Source organism: Chionomys nivalis, chromosome 7, assembly GCF_950005125.1.
Source record: "Chionomys nivalis chromosome 7, mChiNiv1.1, whole genome shotgun sequence".
Classification (NCBI taxonomy): domain Eukaryota; kingdom Metazoa; phylum Chordata; class Mammalia; order Rodentia; family Cricetidae; genus Chionomys; species Chionomys nivalis.
This window is the reverse complement of record NC_080092.1, coordinates 59,363,602-59,384,673: the sequence shown is the minus strand read 5'-3', so window position 1 is coordinate 59,384,673 and position 21,072 is coordinate 59,363,602. Positions and strand designations below refer to the sequence as shown.

Here is a 21,072-nt window from a genome sequence, read left to right as displayed (position 1 = left end):
TTTTCAACAGTGATGGATGAGTTAAATGAAAATTCTGGAAATGGGGATAGTAGCATAAACCTGTACTCCCAGTACTTGGGAGGTAAGGGGCAGAACAGAAATTCAAGGCTGTCTGATACATGGTGAATTCAAGGCCAGTCTGAGCTCTATGAGACTGTCTTGTAAAAAAAAGGGGGACCTAGGTAGTTTTCATCTTCTCTTTCATTTACCAAGTTTTGTACAAAGGAAGTTTTTATTTTACTTTGCTTATGTATTTCAGGGAAAAAATATAGAAAACTTCAAAAATACACCAAAGTAGAGATAAGACTATAACTCCTATGTCACTCTGGATGCAGAGGCAGGTGGATCTCTGAGTTTGAGACCAACCTGGTCTACAGAGTGAGTTCCAGGACAGCCAGGGCTACACAGAGCTCTGTGCCAGAAAACTAAACAAACAAAAAAATCTCCTGAAATGCCCAGCTTCAATATTTCTCTCTCTTTTTTTTTTCCATTCTTCTCTATCCCTACCCCTCCTTGGAGGAGGGCAGGATTGTTTTTAAAATAGATTGCAAACATCACATTATTTAATTTATAAATGATTTATGTGTTTTTGATAAGGACCCTCATCAGAACATATGAATGTGTCATTATGGTATCTTAACATTGGTTTATCCTTAATACCCATCCCTAATTGCCCCCAGGGCTTTCTTTGAACCAGGTTCTAAACAGAACCCACATAGTTGTACTCGGTTATTAAGTCTCTTAGATTCTCTTTGATCCCAAGCATCCCTTCTTGCCTTCCCTCTGTCTATCACATGCACTTTTTGAGGAAGCAGGCAAGGGAGCATATGTGACTTAGGCTGTATGATAGTGGTTACTCTCTGGGTAGAGGAATAGGGTTTGGTTAACATGTGATCTTCAAGAGTGACCACTGCCAATTAGTCCCAGTACTCTGGAGGCAGAAGCTGGCAGATTTCTGAGTTTAAGGCCAGCCAGAGCTCTATGGATTCTGTCTAGAAAAGCGGGGAAAAAGATTTTAAGATGTGACTACTCACATAACTTCCTGCCTGGATCGCACTGGGGCTGGGTGTATCCCCAGCCTGCTTGCAGCCCTCTCTGCTTAAGACCTGCTTCCTAGAGGGCTTGAGTTTTGTACAGTAAATGCCAGTTCCTACATAAAAACACAGGTTTATACTGGCTGCTGTATTTTAGGGATGTAGGGTCTCCAGTGAGAGTGATGACAACAGGTTGGTGAATGAGAAGAGGCCTAATTGTAGCTAAACTCTGAAGGTAAAGCCAGCAGGGCTTTCTCTTGGAAAGATGGAGAGAGTGAGATTCCAAGGATGCCTTCCAGGTTTGTGTTTGGTGGTGTGAAGAAAAGGAGTAGGTTGGATTTGAATATTCAAGAGGGTGAGTGTGATGAAGAGAACGGAGGACCAAGGCTGGGATGTTCTAACATTTGGAGGAGAGGAAAGGAGAAGGAACAGAACACAGCCAGAAATAACAGCCAGTGAGAGATGAACAAAGCCTCCCGAGTGTCCTAAGGCCATCTAAAAGTATCTCTAGGAGGGGGCAGTTTTCACCCATTGTGTCAGATGTTAGCACAGATTCTCCCCTGCCTCTGTGTTGTCCTCATCTGCTAGCTTTAAAAGCTGTGAAGGGAAGATTATCTAAAGAAAAGTTCCGGTTAAATCATAATATGCAAACTTTTAGTGAGTTTTTAATTACATCCAGGGTAAATCATAAGTCTATTATTCTAACAAATATAGCAAAGGGGTTCCTTAACATTGATGCGTCTTGTCAAAATTCTGGATTCCACTTCTCCTTGGCTCCCTAGTCTCCAGCTTTTGATCTCCTGCCATGTGTCAATTGAACAAACGCCTGAGAAGACAACTGAGCACAAAGTATCAGAAGCATGAACTACATGTGCTAATAGGCTTTCATAAACACATGCAGAGTTAAGTAAGTGGAAGGCTACATTGTTCTGATTGTGAGGAGGCTTGAATTAACCGTTCCATGTGTTTTGAGCAGTACCATACTTTATAAAGTACTTAAACCACAGTTGATGGGTAGATTGTGATCATTTTTGCTGGTGTTTTAAAATGGGCTCACCAACCCCATATTTTCATTTAAAGGACACCCCAGTTGCTCACCAAAATCTTGAGATTAATGGATCTTCGTACTTCTCCTTGGCCTGGTGGTTACATGTACATTTCTCTTGTTTGTGATTATTGTAGAGGATCGCTGGTTTTTTACTTCAGTTCTTAAACTTGTGAATTCTTTTAATTTAGGCACTGTTAATCCTGTAGTGTCTGGAATTCTCACCTTCATCAGTCTAAAAGCTAGCTGTCTTCACTTCCCAGCCTTGAGAATGAAGTTATTCTTTAATCTGATGACTTCACTGAGGGGGTTGGGGCCAATTCTCTGACATCTCCTTAACTTAAGATTTGAAGATACGTTGTCACAGAATTGATGCAGAGTGACCTACATAAAATCATCGTCTCTCCTCAGCCACTCAGCTCAGATCATGTCAAAGTTTTTCTTTATCAGATTTTGCGAGGTAAGATTTTTCCTTTACCAAGAAAAAGACAGTGTGGGGATATGAATGAGTCATCTTGCTCTTCATTTGAACTTTATTCTGGCCTTTCAAGCCTTGTTCTCCAAAGATCTTTTTGTCTGAAGCAAAGCTGTTTCACTGTTTTTTTATTTGATGTTAAACAAGAGGCGTGGGTGTTAGAGGCACTAGGCGTTGACCTTGGACCCTTGAGCATGCTAGTCACATCCCGCCAACCAGAGGTTCTTAAGGTGGCCAAGTATCTTTTATTTTTATTAAGGCAGAGAAGGCAGGCGAGTGGGCTGATGTAGAAAGGCAAGTAAACAGTGGTTTGTCACAAATCCCACTAACTGCCTTTAGCTCTTCACAGCCTATGGCATCAGATGACTAAGTTAAAAAGTGACTGTCCTCTATGGAAGACATCCATCCTTCAAGTCTGAGTACCGCCTGGCATAACTGAGCCCCATTTAGCTCAAAATGACCATTAAAGCCCAAAGCAGATGGAGAAGACTGGTAGAGAGAGCAGCTAGGTAACTCCAGACTGTGCATGAAGAGCACAGACCTGACTGAGAAGCAATTTAGGCCACTATGACTGATGCCTCCTCTAGTCCTCAGCTGTGTCCAGAGTTCTACCTTGACAAACGGAGAATTATTTAAAGGTGAAACCACTTTCTTGTCTGGTGAATACATTTTTTTTAACAGTATTCACAGAATTACATTCTACAAAAACAAAAAAAATTGAAAACGTCTTCCAAGTATTAAAATGCATAAGCAATATTACTACAACAACCGCAACAACAAAAAGTTCACCTACAATGAATTTGTTGATATTCTGTGGTGGCGGAAATGAGAAAGGTTCTTGACTCATTTACAGTTGTGAAGAAAATGTCTTACAAAGGTTCATTTCTTTAAAAAGGAAGAAAGGAATGAGTGTAAGATTGAGGCTTAGAGCAGTACTGATGATGTCTTTCAAGATGTCACATAGATTTTGAGATGACTTAGTGTCCTCTTGACTGTCAGCAGTCACAGTGCTGCTGGCAGATTTGGGCACGACCCTGAGTTTTGTCCTGTCACTGAAATGCCTATCCTGGGAAAGCCTCCCACAGCTTAATGGAAACTTCTTCCCTGGAGCAGGTTCAGAGTCATAGGTTGGGCGTATCAGTAGCAGAGCTCCATCCACATGGAGGAGCATGGCCTGACAGCCTTACCTATGCTTCAAGCCATGTAATCTTTTCAATTATAGACAGTGTCTCTGGCGGGGTTAGACACTGTTGTGACATTTTACCCTACTGCAACAAAATGACAGTGTCTTAAAGGGGACTAAGGCAAACTTTCAGTAATATTCTTTAGCTTTTGTTTGGGGAATGATTTTAATTCTTCTAGTCCATTTCCATTTAAGGTTAAATATCTGCAATTAAATGTGTTTATTATTTCAGGTTTGAAATATCTCCATTCGGCTGGCATTTTACATCGAGACATTAAGCCAGGGAATCTCCTTGTGAACAGCAACTGTGTTCTAAAGGTAACTTTTCAGTTATTTAAAGGTCTAGAGAAATCAAATGTCTGGCTCAAAAGTATTATTTTCCCTACTTCACCAGAAATAAAAAGAACAGTTTTCTTCAGCCCCATCATTTATCAAAGCCGCTGGAACTAATTTGTAGTCCTGGCTCTTTTTTTCTTTTCTTTCTTTCTTTCTTTCTTTCTTTCTTTCTTTCTTTCTTTCTTTCTTTCTTTTCTTCCTTCCTTCCTTCCTTCCTTCCTTCCTTCCTTCCTTTCTTTTAATTTTTATTATGTATACAGTGTTCTGTCTGCATGTCTCCTTGCAGGCCAGAAGAGGACACCAGATCTTATTACAAATGGCTGTGAGTCGCCATGTGGTTGCTGGGAATTGAACGCAGGACCTCTGGAAGAGCAGTCAATGCTCTTAACCTCTGAGCCATCTCTCCAGCCCTGACCATGTCAACTCTGATAAAGGAGAACCTTTAATTGGGCCTGGCTTACAGTTCAGAGATTCAGTCCATTATCGCCCTAGTGGAACCATGACAGGCAGACATGGTGCAAGAGAGGTGACCAAGAGCTCTGCATCCGGATCCACAGGCAGCAAGAAGAGAGTGAAACACAGTGGGCCTAGGTTGAATATCTGTGAAACCTCAAAGCCCGTCCCCAGGACACACTTCCTCCAACAAGACCACACCTCCAATAGTGCTACTCCCTATGGGCCTATGGAGGCCATTTTCTTTCAAACCACCACAGAATTGTTTATCAGAAGGAATTAGACTCTTAGCTTCTTCATCTGTGACAGTGAAGTGTGGCTTTTAGGAAGGTGTCTGCATCTTAAACTACATGGTGTTGCACTTCAGTAGCAAAACGCATCACAAGCGTGTTTAAAAGTTAAAGTGCTGTGCCAGGAAAAGGCAGATGAATGTACTTCTACAATATGGTAGTCATATCTTCCCCCTCTGAATAAATTTATATTTAATAATCCCCAGGTGTCAGTTTAGGTGCCAAAATGAGACCATGTCCCAAAAACTTAACAAGGCTGCACATGCTTTTGCATGATGGTAACCCCAGTATTTCAGAAGTAAAGGCAGGAGGGAAAAACGCCTAATATCCCCAAACCTCAAATCATCAACTTAATTTTTACTACTTTCCTGGTTCTTCTCACTGTCCTTTGTTAGTTAAAAGAGACTTACTGATAGCAAGATCCATAGTATGCGTTTCTCAAACTTCTAATATACAAATATATTTTCCAAATTCCTGAATAGTGGAAGGTTCATCATAATTTTCCTCTTGATAGAAATAGGGGCAGGAGAGTAGGCTGTGGGGTTAAAAAGCTTACTGTTCTTGCAGTGGACCAGGTCCAGTTCCAGGTCCAGTTCCCAGCACCCACCTGGTGGTACACAGCTAGGCAAACTCCAGTTCCAGAGCATCTGATGCCTCTTCTGACTTCTGTGGGTTCCTGTACACATGTGCACATACATACACGTAAAATTAAATACTTCTTAAAAGAAAAGTAGAAGCTGGGTGGTAGTAGCACACACCTTTAATTCCAGCACTTGCGAGGCAGAAGTGAGCAGATCTCTCAGTTTCAGGCCAGCTTGATCTACAGAGTAAATTCCAGGACAGCCAGGGCTATACACAGAAACCCTATCTCCAAAAAGCAGGGGTGGGGGGGAAACAGAAGAGAAAAACAGTATTTGTGCCAAGTCTAGCAAAATAGACCTCTTATGAGGCCTTTTTATACCTCCTCCTATGAGTCCATCTGAAAGTAGCTTGGTTAAGCCTGAAGCATACATTCAGCTATGTTGGGAGTTCATTGGTCTTGATTTTGGTTTAATTATCAGTTTAGAGTAGGTGAAAGTTTTTGTCTATCTGTTGCTGGGCGTTGAACTCACATCCTTACACATGAACCTGGAGAATATTTTTTCAAAAGAAACATAATTTTAAAGGGGGTAGGGACTCTAGAGAGATAGTTCAGTGGTTAAAGCACGGAGTTAGAGTCCAAGCACCTACACTGCAGATCATAATGGTGTGTTAACTCCACATCTGATGCCAGATCCTGGCCTCCCTGGCTACTGAGGCACACATGTTCCACAGATATACATACTGGCAAAACTCTAATACACATAAAATAATACAAAATTCACATACGTATAATTTTATATAGAAACGTTAAAGTTGGGATAAATAAGATCATATTTTTACACTGACAGAAATATACCTATATCACTTTTTAAAGCTCATGGGCCCATCAAGGTTTTTTTCGTGTATGTGTTATGTGGTTTTCTTTAGTGCTGCTGCTGTTTTTCTGGCCGTAAATGTGTCTGTCTAGCTGAGCGTCTTAGTTACTTTCTATTATGATGTGATAAAGACCATGACTAAAATCAACTTGGGGAGGATGGAGTTTATTTGGCTTAAATATTCGGGTTCATAGTCTATTAAAGAACACAAAGGCAGGGCTGGAGAGATGGCTCAGAGGTTAAGAACATTGGCTGCTCTTCCAGAGGTCCTGAGTTCAATTCCCAGCAACCACATGGTGGCTCACAACCATCTGTACTGAGATCTGGCGCCCTCCTCTGGCTTGCGGTCATACATCGAGGCAGAATGTTGTATACATAATAAATAAATAAATCTTTAAAAAAAAAAAAGAACACAAAGGCAGAAACTCCAGGCAGGGACTGAAACAGAAGCAATAGAGGGGTGCTGGTTTGACAGCCTCCTCTTGTTTTAACTACCCAGGACCACCTGCTCAGAGATGGCCCACAGTGGGCTAGACCCTTCCACATCAATCATCATCAAGAAAATGCCCCACGGGCCAATCTTATGTGGTTTTTTTCCCCCCATTTGAGGTTTCTTCTACTCAGATGTGTCTAGGTTTGTGCCAAGTTGACAAAATCTAACCAGAGTACTGGGCATAGTGGCACATGCCTGTGATCCTAGCACTTGGGAAGTACAAGACAGAAGAATCAGATGTTCAGGGATATCCTCAGCTATATGGTAGGCTTAAATCTCTGCTGTCTCAAAAATGAAGAAAGGAAGGTAGGTGTCTGCTTGATAATGTCTTAATTGTCTTTTTTATTTAGATTTGTGATTTCGGATTGGCCAGAGTGGAAGAATTAGATGAATCCCGTCATATGACTCAGGAAGTTGTTACTCAGTATTACCGGGCTCCGGAGATCCTGATGGGCAGCCGACATTACAGCAATGCCATTGACATCTGGTCTGTGGGCTGTATCTTCGCAGAACTACTGGGCCGAAGAATATTGTTTCAGGCACAGAGTCCCATTCAGCAGGTATGATTGTGCTTCACAGTTTTACTTGCTTTTAATTCCACTGTAGATTTGAAGGGAATACCATTTTGCACACATCATGAGTTTGTTCATTGTACTGTCTTAATTGACTTTTAACAAATCAGGTTCACTCGAAAGCCAGAAAGGTATAAAGTTGAAGACTGCAGAGGTTCGTTCAGTTAGAAACCTTTTAGAGAAAGTGTTGACTTTATCCTGTGCATTGGTGCCTGGCAGCAGACTCAGCTCTCCCATTGCATAGGTATGACCTTGAGTCCTTCCAGCTGAGTGGCTGCGACTTCAAACTGTACATTTCCACTATTGATTTCTTCAAATCTCAAAGCAAGCTGGGCGATGGTGGTACAGCACTTAGGAGGCAAAGGCAAGCATATTTCAGTGAGTTCAAGGCCAGCCAGGTCTACTAAGTGAGCTCCAAGACAGCCAAAACTGTTAAACAGAGAAGCCTTGTCTTGGGAAAAAAAAAAAAAAAAAAAAAAAAACTTTATTATTTTGCTAAAATATTTAGATACAGCATAAAACACCAGAAGATAATTAAAATATAGATTCAAGAAACCATTTGTGGAGCCGGGCGATGGTGGCACACGCCTTTAATCCCAGCACTCAGGAGGCAGAGGCAGGCGGATCTCTGTGAGTTCGAGACCAGCCTGGTCTACAGAGCTAGTTCCAGGACAGGCTCCAAAGCCACAGAGAAACCCTGTCTCAAAAAAACAAAAAACAAAAAACAAAAAAAAAAAAGAAAGAAACCATTTGTGGCCAGGTGTGTTGGGACATACCTTCAATCCCAGCACCCCTAAGGCAGAGGCCATAGGATTTCTGTGAGTTTCAGGCAGGCCTCATCTACATATCAAGTTCCAAAGTTTCAGTCTGGCCAGAACCGTATAGTAAGACCCTGTCTCAATAAAAAGAGGGCTGAGCACTGGTGGTGCTCACCTTTAACCCCAGTACTCAGGAGGCAAAGGCAGGAAAATCTCTGAGTTCAAGGCCAGGCTGCTCTAGAGAACAAACCCCAGCCAGAGCTGCACAGAGAAACCCTGTCTTAAGAAGGAAGGGGTGGAGGGAGCTGCAGAGAAGGCTTGGTGGTTGAGAGCACTTGCTCTTCTCCCACAGGCCTGAATTTGATTCCCAGCAGCCGCTTCTGGTGGCCCACAGTTGCCTATCACTTCAGCTCTGGGGGATCCACCTTCTCTGATCTCACCCAAGTGTACGCACACAATTAAAAATAATACTTTAGGTTTAAAAATAAATTGAAGGCAGCCATGTTGGCATATGTCTGAATCCTTGTACTTAGGAGGCAGAAGCAGTGAATCTCTATGAATTTGAAGCCAATCTAGTCTACATAGAGAGTTCCAGGCCATCCAAGAGACCTGTCTCAAAAAGGGGGCTAGGGGTCAGTTTAGTGTGTTAAGAGCACTGGCTGCTCTTGCAGAGGACCAGAGTTTGATTCCCAGCACCTATCTGGCAGTTCACAGTTGCCTGTAACTCCAGTGACAGGCGTTCTGACATTCTCTTCTGGCTTCTTCAGGCACTTCATACATTTGTTGCACAGATAAAGTATTCATAAAATAAAAATAATAAATCTTTTTTTTTTTTTAAAGAAAAAGAAGAAAACTCATTTAGAGCCAAGTGTAGTAACACATCCCTATAATCTCAGCACTTGAGAGAGAGAGAGAAGGCCTCTGTAAATTCAAAGCCAGCCTGGTCCACATAGCAGGTCCTGGAGAAGTATGAGAAGTGTCAGTATGAGCTCTCCAGTCTCACCGAACCACTGGAGGACTGCTCTGCTCATCATCACAGAGCAGACATTGTGTACGCAAGTAGTCTTCCATGGGGGAGTGGTATCTCTTGATATCTCTTTTGATATCTGGGTACTGGACAGCCAGCAGACTTTATAAAAGCGTTTCTCATCCATAGATCTGTCCTGCTTTATGCAGCTTTTGAACATGTCCATTAGGCAGTCATTTCCTTCTGCCATTAGTGTGGTTTTTAGAGCCCAGCAGGTGTCACTGCCATGCTTCCCTCAGAGGCTGGCCAGAGATCTTCAGGGGACAGCAAGCGTCTCAAGAAGTTCCCCTGCCTCGATACTGTACTGCTTCTGTTGGCCGTCTGTTGTGTAGATAAGTGCAGACAGTGGTGTTCTCCATGTCAGCCGCCTGTTGTGTAGATAAGTGTGAGCAATGGTGTTCTCCATGTATGACTTCCCCTTCCTAGGGGATCCACATGAAACATTGCTCTTAATTGGTTGATAGAGTCAGAACACTTTTAGCACTTCAGAAAACTGGTGAGGTGGCTTGCTACCCGCAGAGACTTGTTTACAGGGAGACCAAGGCTAGTCTCCTTTACTGTGCCCAACTAGATAAATGTGGCATCGTAGTTTTCTAGGTTTCACATTTTTCTGCCAGTGTAAGAGGTTTCTAGGATGTAAGAGGTTTGTGCTGGTGCAAACATTGGGTGCTTAACTTTTATTTCAGGTGTGAATGTTTTGAATGTTTATTATATCACATATATCTGATGTGTAGATTAGCTTGATGGGCTTAAATCCATTTGAAGCATTAAAATCTATTCATTAACTGTTTGAAAAGAACAGGCATTAAGCCACTGTCTGCAAAGATAATAAATGCTATAGGTTGTTTGTTTTGTTTTGTTTTTTCAAGACAGGGTTTTTCTGTAGCTATGGATCCAGCTCTGGAACTGACTGTATAGACCAGGCTGGCCTCGAACTCACTGAGATCTGCCTGCCTCTGCCTCCCAAGTGTTGGGATTAAAGGCATATGTGACCACCACCCAACATGTTATAGTTTTAGAACAGTAGGGCATACAGATACAGACTCCAAAGTTACCCTAGTGTTAGAACACTGTCCAGTTTTCCATGGAATGTAGCTTGACTGGCCTCAAACTCAAAATTCTCCTGTCTTAGCCTCCCAAGTGGTAGAATTATAGCTGATTTTTAAAAGGGGGACAGGGGGCAGAAAGTAAAATAACAGATTCTTTTTTGTTTGTTTTGTTTTGTAAGATGGGGTTTTTCTTTTTTTTTTTTTTTTTTTTGGCTTTTTTTTCGAGACAGGGTTTTTTTGTGGTTTTGGAGCCTGACCTGGAACTAGCTCTTGTAGACCAGGCTGGTCTCGAACTCACAGAGATCCGCCTGCCTCTGCCTCCCAAGTGCTAAAGACGGGGTTTTTCTGTATGATTTTGGAGCCTGTCCTGGAGCTCACTCTGTAGACCAGGCTGTCCTCAAACTTCACAGAGATCCTCCTGCCTCTGCCTCTCAAGCACTGACATTAAAGGCGTGCGCCACCACCACCCGGATGAGAAAGGACTCTTAGCAGAGCTTATTTGAAGGTTTGTGGTTCTAAGGCTTAAAAAAATGACACTCACTTTAAGGCTGGAACTTGGGTCGAATGAAGTTGTTTCTGTGAGCTACTGTCAACCTGTATTTCATGTTTCCTTGCAGTTGGATTTGATCACAGATCTGTTGGGCACGCCATCACTGGAAGCAATGAGGACGGCTTGTGAAGGTGCTAAGGCACACATACTCAGGGGTCCTCATAAACAGGTAAAGAGGTAAAGAGGGGACAGTCTGTCTCTGGCAGCTAACTGTGGGGAGGACTTCTATTGCAAAGATGTTGCTATAGATAATAGACACACATATAGATATAAGGACATAAACACAGAGATAGTCCACAGGATCTCTGTTATATGCATATGACCATAAATAGAAAGTGACTTATAGCCATGCCTGGTATAATAGGAGAATTCATGTTTTTATAGCCCTATTATTTATTGACCCCTTGGTGGTTTCCTGCTTTACCAGTATATGGGAAGAAAGCTTTGGCCTCAGTGTGTATGAGTCAAGATACCGGTCCAGATACTGAGCCCAAATAGCTGGTTGCCTTGCAAGGATGTAAAGCAGTTGCTGTTGCGCTCTTACCACTAAATCAGACCCAAGTACAAAGAAGGAATGCCTGCTTCTTTCTAATCAATATCATTTGCAGCCAGCCAAATCATGCTGAGAAGCCCAGGTCTTTCTGTCTGCACTCTTGATTAAGCAGTCTTTTCTGCCAGCACTTTCCGAGTCCCCTTTAGAGAAAACAGCTTAGTGATGTGAGGGGGCGTGAGGGGATTGCTCTTCCCGGGAGCAGGAAACAAGCAGAGCCAGTAGGGCTTTAGCCAAGGCTAGTTTTCCTGGCATTGCCTTAGTTTCTTTTAAATTGGGCATTTAGGTGATCTGATTGATTGTTTAGGTGAACAGATTGGTCGATCAAAAAGACAGATGGAGTTTGGCATTCTTCCCCTGAAATTGCCCAGCAGACATTTGATGAAGGCTTCGCCCTCCACTTCAGTCCCTCTCTATAACCCCAGTGATTCCTGTGTCCACAGGTGAACGTAGTAAGGGAATGTGTTCTCCAGCACTGGCTCAGGCCAATAAATAGAGATACATAGGTGCTTATAGTTTTTTTAAATTCACATTTGTTTATTTTGAATGCAGGGTTTCACCATATATAGAGATATAGCTTCTCTGTAGCCCACTGTGTAGATCAATCTGGCCTCAAGCTCACAGCAGGCCCTCAGGAACATTAAACTAATTTGTTAGTGTCTTATAGTAAGTGTGTCCTTGTAAATAGAATAGTTTTACTCCTTTATTGACCTCATCAGTGTAATAAATATACCTGGCTAAAGGGAAACAGTAATGAAATGCGAGGATCAGGCCCCTGGTGTCCTCAGAGTGTTATGAGCAGCAGCCTAGAGGGCTGGCCTTTCTGAGGTGTTCCTGACATGTCCAAAGCAGCTTGAAACTGCCTTACTGCACCAAAGTCGCTGTGCGCTCCTTTGAGCGTTCTGGGCAAATGCGTTGGTTTTCTCATAAAAATTTTGAGCCCAGCAGCTGTGAAAGTAGAGCCTTCAACTGGGTATAGTGACGCACTCCTACAACTCCCACCATTCAGGAAACGGACAAGAGGACTATGGGTGGAAACCAGCCTGTGATACCCCCTCCACAGACACTGTTTTAAAAAAGGACTTTTCAAAACCTAGATCTTTCAATTAAAAAAAAAATCACATTATTTTCTAAAACAAAAGAGGGAGGAAAGGAAAATGTGAAAGTCTTATTTTTATTTTAAGTTAAATAAACTTAAGTTAAATGAATTCTACGAGAGGACTTCCTTGTACATTCTCACATGGCTTGGTCTCTTGGTGAGAGGGAGGGGTACCTCCTGAAGATTAAGGTTCTGCTCACCAGGTTGTCTGGTGGTCTGAGGGGAGCACCACAGAAATCTTCATCTTGGCTTCAGAATATTTGATTTTAAGAAAAAGTAGGGTGAGAATTAGAAGACCGTCCTGCCCTTCCACCCCCACCTCCACACATCCAGTCACTGTTAATGTGCCAGCGCTCCACTGAAGCTATCTCTGTTCGTGTCCTAACTTCTTACCGCCGAGGTTAGAAGACACAACGGCAGACAAGCTTATTTGGCATGTAGATAACTCGGTATTTTCACATTTTTTTCTGTTCTTATTTTAGTTTTTAGTTACTTGTTTTTCATTTTGTAGTTTTTCTTATGCTGCTATTTGAGTTTTGTTTTGTTTCAGTGTTTTGAACTAGAATCTGGCCTTCTTGCCTCAGCCTCTCCAGCCCTGGGATTATATGTGTATGCTACTCCTCCCAGTTTATGTACTCTGCTTCAAAAACTTAATTTGGTCCCTAGGATATAATGTGCAGCTTGTGTAGTTTTATATGTCATAGGTGTTCCACTAAATGCATGATGTTTAGTTAGCTCAGAGTTTGGCTTGGGATATGCACACTCAAGTTTTTCTCTGGACTGGACTGAAGAAGAATGCAGCCTGTAGTGTCAGGCTCAGGCTTATCACATTACCCAGCAGGTGAATGGTTTCCTGATGTGGGATTCCCCACAGTATGCTGACAATACCATTGGTTAATAAAGAAACTGGCTTTGCCTGATAGGGTAGAACAGAGCTGGGCAGGGTGTTAAACTAAACTGAACTTAACTAAACTGAATGCTGGGAGAAAGAAGGGTGGAGTCAGGGAAGAAGCCATGGAGCTGCTGCTGGAGACAGACATGCTGAAACTTTGCTGGTAAACCACGACCTCTTGGCGATTAATAGAAATGGTTTAAATTAGTATGTAAGAGCTAGCTGATAAGAAGTTAGAGCTAATAGGCCAAGCAGTAATTTTTTTTTTTTTTTTGGTTTTTTTTTTTTTTTTTTGGTTTTTCGAGACAAGGTTTCTCTGTGGTTTTGGAGCCTGTCCTGGAACTAGCTCTTGTAGACTAGGCTGGTCTTGAACTCACAGAGATCCGCCTTCCTCTGTCTCCCGAGTGCTGGGATTAAAGGCGTGCGCCACCACCACCCGGCCAAGCAGTAATTTAATTAATACAGTCTCTCTGTGATTATTTCGAGGGTCTGGGCAGCCAGTAAATGAACAAGCGGCCAAGCAGCCTTCCTGCTACAGTGTCCCATGTGTTGTACAATGCAGTGTGTAGGCAGATTGTGTAAGGACCCTGGCCCTATTGATAACTCACTCTATGACCTTGGGCAAATTACTTAACCTCTGTCAGCCTTCAATAAAAAAGAGATAAAAACTGTTTCTCTGGCTGATGAGGTAGGGCATTGGGTGACGTACTGGCCTCCAACCTTCAGGGCCTGCTTTTAGTCCCTGGAACCCATATGGTGGAGAACACTCACTGCTAAAAGTTGTCCCCTAACATCTGCACATGTGCTTTGCCACCAGCACCCACCCACACACCTACGCACACAAAGTAATAAAAATAAAATTAGTGCCCTCCCACATCAGTCAATAATCAAGAAAATGGCACAAACATGCCTACCGGCCAGGCTGATAAAAACAGTCCCTCATTGAGCCTCCTCCTTCCCAGGTGTATGAAGTTGACAACCAACGCTAGCCATCACATTAAGCTTTTAAATAGTTTTTATGTAAACTCTTCTTACCTTACCAACTCTTCCAAGTTAGGTGGAAATAGTTATTTTGTTAGTAGTGATTTCTAGCAGTGATTAGAAATTCACTCTGACATGTTCCGAGACTACTCATAAATACCTTATATTCTACTCATAAAAACAGTTATTACCACTATTAATCCTTTGTCTATGGAAGAGAGAGGACTGCAGAGATTAAATAATGTTTTAGGTTATAAGTCTGATCTTTAAATTAAACTTATTTCTTTCTCTCTTCCTTTTTCTAAAGTAGCTTATTCATGGCACAGTACACAAGAGGCAAAGTGTCTCATATCACAGACAGCATATCCAACTCCCTGCAATATTCACTTCTTTGGCATAGAGGAGAGAATGAAGGGAAAGCCAGGCAATGCTAAGGCAGCTAAGATGGGGAATGGGTCTCTATTGTCATCTTCACAGGGCAAAACTTAGGGGTCCATTAGTGGCAAGTCAATTCTCTAGCATCAATACTAAGTAGGGGTCTCCAGTAGGCCCAAAATCACCATCTGCAGGTGGCCAGATAAGGCTGCCCTCAGCGCTGATAGGCAAAGACAGTGTCTTGTCTGCACATTGCTGTGGTTAGTCAGAATGTTGATGATGATGACCTCATCTATTTGTTTGGTCTTGCGAGCTGTCTCAAGGTTCAGAGCATCCCTCTCGACACTAAAGTTGGTGTAGGCTTTGACTGATTATAGGCACTTGGGTGTGTGATCACCCTCCAAGCTGAGCTTGTACAGGGTTTTATAGGCAGTAGATGTTTTTTGTAAAAATCTGAGCCAGGCACCATGCCCTAATTTTGTCTCTAAAAGCAAAATTAAGCTCTTAACTAAGCATAGTGCTGCTAATCTAAAATCCTGGCACTCAGAGGCTGAGGCAGGAGAGTCTGTAGACACAGCAGGCTGAAAAGATGAGTGGCCAGCTTTCTGATTCTAAATGGGAGGGGCAGCTTGGGTGTGTTGGACCTGGCCATCTCATTGCCCATTTAGGGGTTTAAACTATGAATCCATTCTGGAGCCAGGTTCGGTTCTTAAAAAAAAAAAAAAAAAAATGATATTACTCAGTTGTCTGGACCTGTCTGCAAAGGTGGTAGAATGAAGTCAAGCCAACCAAACCCCTGGTTTTGAAAGTGAAAGAATGTTCACTGCAAGTCAGAGGTTCTTGGCAGGCAAAACCACTATATGACATTCTTACTGTATTCTCTTTTCTACAACTCAGAGTCTTAGATGGAGGAAAGCTCAGCTTAGTCAAAAACAGTCCTGTCTCCTGCAGGGACCTTGTCTGGCATCAGCAGAGTCGGAGGTTTCTGGTGGAGGATTCTTTTTTTTTTTTTTTTTTAATATTTATTTATTATGTATACAATGGTCTATCTGTGTGTATGCCGAAGGCCAGAAGAGGGCACTAGACCCCATTACAGATGGTTGTGAGCCACCATGTGGTTGCTGGGAATTGAACTCAGGACCTTTGGAAGAGCAGGCAATGCTCTTAACCACTGAGCCATCTCTCCAGCCCCTGGAGGTTTCTTTTATGTGCATCCTGCTGTCCAGTATACATGGAGTGTTCTCAGTTAACATGCTGACTCAGCCACAGGCCCATTGGTGTCAGCCAGAGTGTAAACCTTTTGATGGTTGGGTGGGAACTAAAGGAACACCTGCCAAAGACCCTTGTACAGCCAGGTGAAAGCCACCATAGCACAAGCACACTCATGAGGGTGTGGTCCGAATGTTCTCTCTCTCTCTCTCTCTCTCTCTCTCTCTCTCTCTCTCTCTCTCTCTCTCTGGAGACAGGGTTTCGAGCCTGTCCTGGAACTCAGTTGGTAGACCAAGCTGAACTCGAGCTCATAGAGATCCTTCTGCCTCTGCCTTCCAAGTGCTAGGATTAAAGACATGTGCCACCACCACCCAGTTGAAATTTTTTTATCTCTTTTTCTTTTCCCATCCTTAAACATGTTAGTCTTCCCTTCTTTGTCAAAGCAGCCTCCTTGCTTATCGGATCAGTTTTCATTTGTCATGTTTTTTTTGTACTCTGATTAGGTATGTTGCTGGAAGTCATTGAGAATTGTCCCTTCTGAAGACTGCCTTTCATCCCCCCCCCCCTTTGAGCTGTTCTGAGACAGGGTCTCACTGTGTATCCCTGATTGGCTTTACACTGTAGACCAGGCTGGCCTCAAACTCACAGAGCTCCGCCTGCCTCTGCCTCTGCCTCCTGAGTGCTGGGATTAAAGGTGTGCGCCAGTGCACCTGACTCACAACATCTTTTTAGCTGGCTAATTTTTGTGCTGTGAATTGGCTATATTCCATATCCATATATAATACCTAAAGGCCTAAATGGTTGAAATTTTTCTCTTTTCACAGCCATCCCTTCCTGTACTCTACACTCTATCCAGCCAGGCCACACATGAAGCTGTTCATCTACTTTGCAGGATGTTGGTCTTTGATCCAGTAAGTGTGTTTACTTTTATCTTTTTTTATTTCTGTAATTTTGTGTGTTGACTCTTGTGCCTGCATGTATGTCTGTGCACCACATGTATGCTTGGTGCTCTCAAAGGTCAGAAGAGGGAGTCAGGTGGTTGTGAGCTACCATGTGGGTGCTAGAATCTGAATCCTGGTCATCTGTTAGAGCAACAAGCCATTGCTCCAGCTCCTATTTTTAGATTTATTAAATAAATTTTAAAATAGTTTTCTAAGAAGCATCCTGGCGTTGAGTAGACTGGCCGTGTCAGGATGACTGGGATGACAGGCTCCAGCCCACTTTGTGTTCCCCATGCTAACCCATTACATGGACATTTGAGCATTGGTGCTCAGATATAAGCAGAGCTTAGGCAGAGACCTAGAAGATATTACCATTTTTATGATCCTGGTGTTTATAAAAGGGTTTGACACCAACGTTAAGCAAAGGGGGGAAATTTTGATTGTTTGAAAAATCACCCACTATGTGGCATGTGGAAATGTCTGCTCTTTGGGTTGAGGGCCATAACTTTCCTAAACCTCTTTTCTGGGCTGGACATGGGCTACCAACTGCTCTGTGATATCTGCCATTTATTTGTTCATTCATCCAAAGATTATTTATCATTCATATCTGTGGCAATAATTATTGTCAACAAAGCTGAAAATGGAAGCATTTAAAAAAGAAAATGTTAAAAAAAAAACCACAAAATTATGGACAGTAAGTTTACCTTGGTCTGTGGTGAGAAGAGAGCATCTTTCTCATGATCCACATGACTGTCTGTAGGTAGGTTCACTAAGGGGCTGGGTGTGGCTGCACATGCCTGTAATCCCAGCACTTGGTCAGCAGATCTCTGTGAGTTCAAGACCAGCTTGGTGTGAGTTCCAGGACAGCCAGGGCTTTGTCAGAGAGAGAGACAGAGAAATTAGGGGCAAAGTTGTTGGGTTTGAACCAGTCTCACTTGCAGGATGAAGTTGGGATTTCAAGGTCCTCTTAGCCACATGGTGAATTTAAAGCCACCTTCCCGTGAGCCCTTGGGATAGTAAGATGATTTAGCTTGTGGCCTTAGGAACCAGAAAGCCTGAGGTTGTATGAATTGCTACACATCTTGTAATCAAGGCAGTGAGTCATCTTTGCCCTGTCTCCCATGGAGCCCATCCTTGAGTCCTGTAAGAGCCACTTCTCTGTAGTTCATTAAACACTGGTTTTCCTTTATTATTATTATTTTTTTTTTTTTTGCTGGAGTTTGAAGTGTATGGGTCAGTAAGCCTGGTGCGCTGGTGTGTTAACTGTTGGAATTGGAATTGGAAGACTTCAGAAGCCCAAGGATAGGCGGCTGCTGCTGCTGCTAGGGCTGCTACTACTGGTCTCAGTCTGACATTCACACCGACGCCTCTGCTAACCCTCAGCTTTGCCCTGTCGCTCTTTAGTCAAAGAGAATAGAAGTTCTGAGCAGCTTCCTAAAATTGCCAGTATGATCGTATCTCCTAAATGCTGACACTTCTCCAAAGTGTGGCCTGTTGTCTAAAACGCAAAGCATTGCATATTTAAATGTCATGGTATTTGTCATTTGGGGCCCTGTGCACATCTGTCTCAAGGTAGGAACTTCCCAGATTTTCAGAAGGACGTTTCGAAGTGACAGTTGTTATTCTGAGTCTACTCAGTCTCCTGTCACCCACCCCTAAATTCAGCTGCCCCTCTCTACCCAGCATGTTCTGTGCATCGAGTATAAGCTGCGTCATGTAATTCAGTCTGTGAAAGATTCTACATGGACAGCCGTGCTCATCTGTAGTGTTGATGTGCTGGTCTCTGAATTTGATTTCAGTCAAAAAGGATTTCCGCTAAGGATGCCTTAGCCCACCCCTACCTAGATGAAGGGCGGCTGAGATACCACACGTGTATGTGTAAGTGCTGCTTCTCCACCTCGACGGGAAGAGTCTACACCAGTGACTTTGAGCCTGTCACCAACCCCAAATTTGATGATACCTTTGAGAAGAACCTCAGCTCCGTCCGACAGGTTAAAGGTGAGTGCCTTTTGTCATCCAGTCAGACATGGTGATCAGGGACGTCTTTGATTACACAGCAGTGGTCCAGAGTCAGGGGCTTGCCAAAGCTGGCCCATGTCTATTTCGGCTTTGCATGTAGCTGTCTGTGCAGAGCATGTGTGTGTGCAGTGAATGGCGAGTTAGCATTATTTCCAGGGGAATGAAAACTCAGTTTATAATGAAAGACTCAGAATATATCTGAGTTCACAGTCTCACTTCAGTAAATGAAACGTACTGGACTTCTTTATGTACATCTGATGGGTTTTTGTTTTGTTTTGTTTTTAAAAGAGTAAAAGAGTCCGCTAAAGAGAATGGTGATGAGAAAGGGAATATGAAAATTTACTCACGCAGTTGCACCGAGGATTCTCCCTGGGGTAGAGGGTGAAGGGGATCCCCTGTAATGCTGTGCACGCAGACGCTCCCCGCTGGCGGAGCTTCCAGCCTGGGCAGTGCCTCAGGGAAGTTTTTGTCTGTTTTTAGCAACAACCATCATTTCAGCTCCAGAAAAGTAGAACTTGATTGGGACTGATAGAGGATGTGCGTTTGAGTTAACTACCCAGCAGGCCGCTGCGTTAGCTGGGAATCCACGCTTCCAGCCTGTGTTTGGCAGTGGCATGGACAGTGTTTGTTTTCTCCACAGAAATTATCCACCAGTTCATTTTGGAACAGCAGAAAGGAAACAGAGTGCCTCTCTGCATCAACCCGCAGTCTGCTGCCTTTAAGAGCTTTATTAGGTAACTGCACAGCTCGCACCTCAGAGCTAGAAGAGGGTGCTGTGATTTTGTTCTTCAGCATGGTTTGGGTGTTTGGGGGTGTTTGGTTTTGTTTTGTTTTGTTTTTTTAACTATTTTGTGTATGTGTATGTATGTGAGAGTTAGTTCTCTCTGTGTGAATCATGTGTATTCTGGGGAGCAAACCTAGGTCATCAGGGTTTGTAGGAAACACTGTTTCTTGCTAAGCTGTCTTGCTGGCCCTATTTTTTATTTGCTTGTTTGTTGTTTTTGTGTTTTGTTTTTGAGACAGGGTTTTTCTGCTTAACAGCTCTAGCTGTTTTGGTATAAGGTTTGCCGACCAGGCTGACCTCGACCTCAGAGAGATCCGCCTGCCTCTTCCTCCAAAGTGCTGGGGTTAAAGGTGTGAGCCACCACCACCCACCTGTTTTTTGTTTTTTAATAATAGAGATTTTAGGCATGGTATCACATGCCTCTCATCTTACTGTAGTGGGCCACTTGCTTGTTCTTGGCTGCTCAGCCCTGAAATAATCACACACAATACTTTTTGGCCAATAGCTTAAGCGTATTTCTGGCTAACTCATATCTTAAATAGACCCATCTCCATTAATCTGTGTATCACCACATGGCTGTGACTTACTGGGTAAAGTTCCGGCGGGGTTACATGGCTTCTCCTTGACTCTGCCTTCCTTTCTCCCAGCATTCAGTTTAGTTTTCCCCGCCTAGCTCTACTCTGCCCTGTCAGGCCAAGCCAGTTTCTTTTTTCATCAACCAATAAAAGCATCACATAGACAGGAGGACCTCCCATACCATCATCCCAGCACTTAAGAAGTAGAGTCAAGAAGGGAGTTCAGGGTCAGCCTGGGCAACACAGTGAGTTCAAGCATAGGCAACATGAGACCACAGCTCAAAAAAACCCAAAAAGTTCAATAGAAAGTTGATGTAATAAATATCAGTAAGCCTCTGTCTTCTTCCTGGGACTGACTCCCATAGTGAGTTTAGCAATTTTGTTTTTTCCCATAGAACTATGCTGCTCGATTGTAGGGTGGGGAGTGGGTCTCTGCAGCACCAGTGTGAGTCCTGCCAGCTTCCCATCTTTTTTTTATTATAATTTTTAATTTTTTTATGTGCGTTGATGTTTTGCCTGTATTTACATCTGTCCGTATGTGGGTGTCAGATTTTGGAATTACGGACAATTGTTAGCTCTGCCATGTGGGTGCTGAAAATTGAGCCCAGGTCCTCGGGAATAGCAGTCAGAGCTCTTAACCGCTGAGCCATCTCTCCAGCACCCCCTTCCCATCTTCTTGATAACACAGCCAAGGACGCTGGGAGTGGGCTTGATCTTTATTATTTATTTATTGGTTTGTTAGTTTATTTATTTGGTCAGTTTGATCTGGGTCTTCACCAGGGGAGCCCAAGCCCACCTTGTTCTTGATCCTCCTGCCTCAGCACTGCCAGCCAGGCGTGTACTCCACCTGACTCCCTCTTTGTTGTGTGTTCACATGTTTTGTCTTGTTTTATTGTTTCTTTGAGACAGGCTCTCACCTTGTAGC

The 21,072-nt window shown here is 43.1% G+C and overlaps 1 protein-coding gene across 1 annotated transcript in view; it reads left to right on the top strand.

Moving 5' to 3' along the window:
• Nlk (nemo like kinase) overlaps positions 1-21,072 on the top strand; it is a 126,115-nt gene that overhangs the window by 101,840 nt on the left and 3,203 nt on the right. The window contains exons 4-10 of the mRNA XM_057776222.1: positions 2,433-2,539; positions 3,970-4,055; positions 7,117-7,326; positions 10,790-10,891; positions 16,653-16,739; positions 18,569-18,767; positions 19,429-19,522. Of these exons, the coding sequence (XP_057632205.1) occupies positions 2,433-2,539; positions 3,970-4,055; positions 7,117-7,326; positions 10,790-10,891; positions 16,653-16,739; positions 18,569-18,767; positions 19,429-19,522 (885 nt within the window). The remainder of the gene's footprint in view (positions 1-2,432; positions 2,540-3,969; positions 4,056-7,116; positions 7,327-10,789; positions 10,892-16,652; positions 16,740-18,568; positions 18,768-19,428; positions 19,523-21,072) is intronic.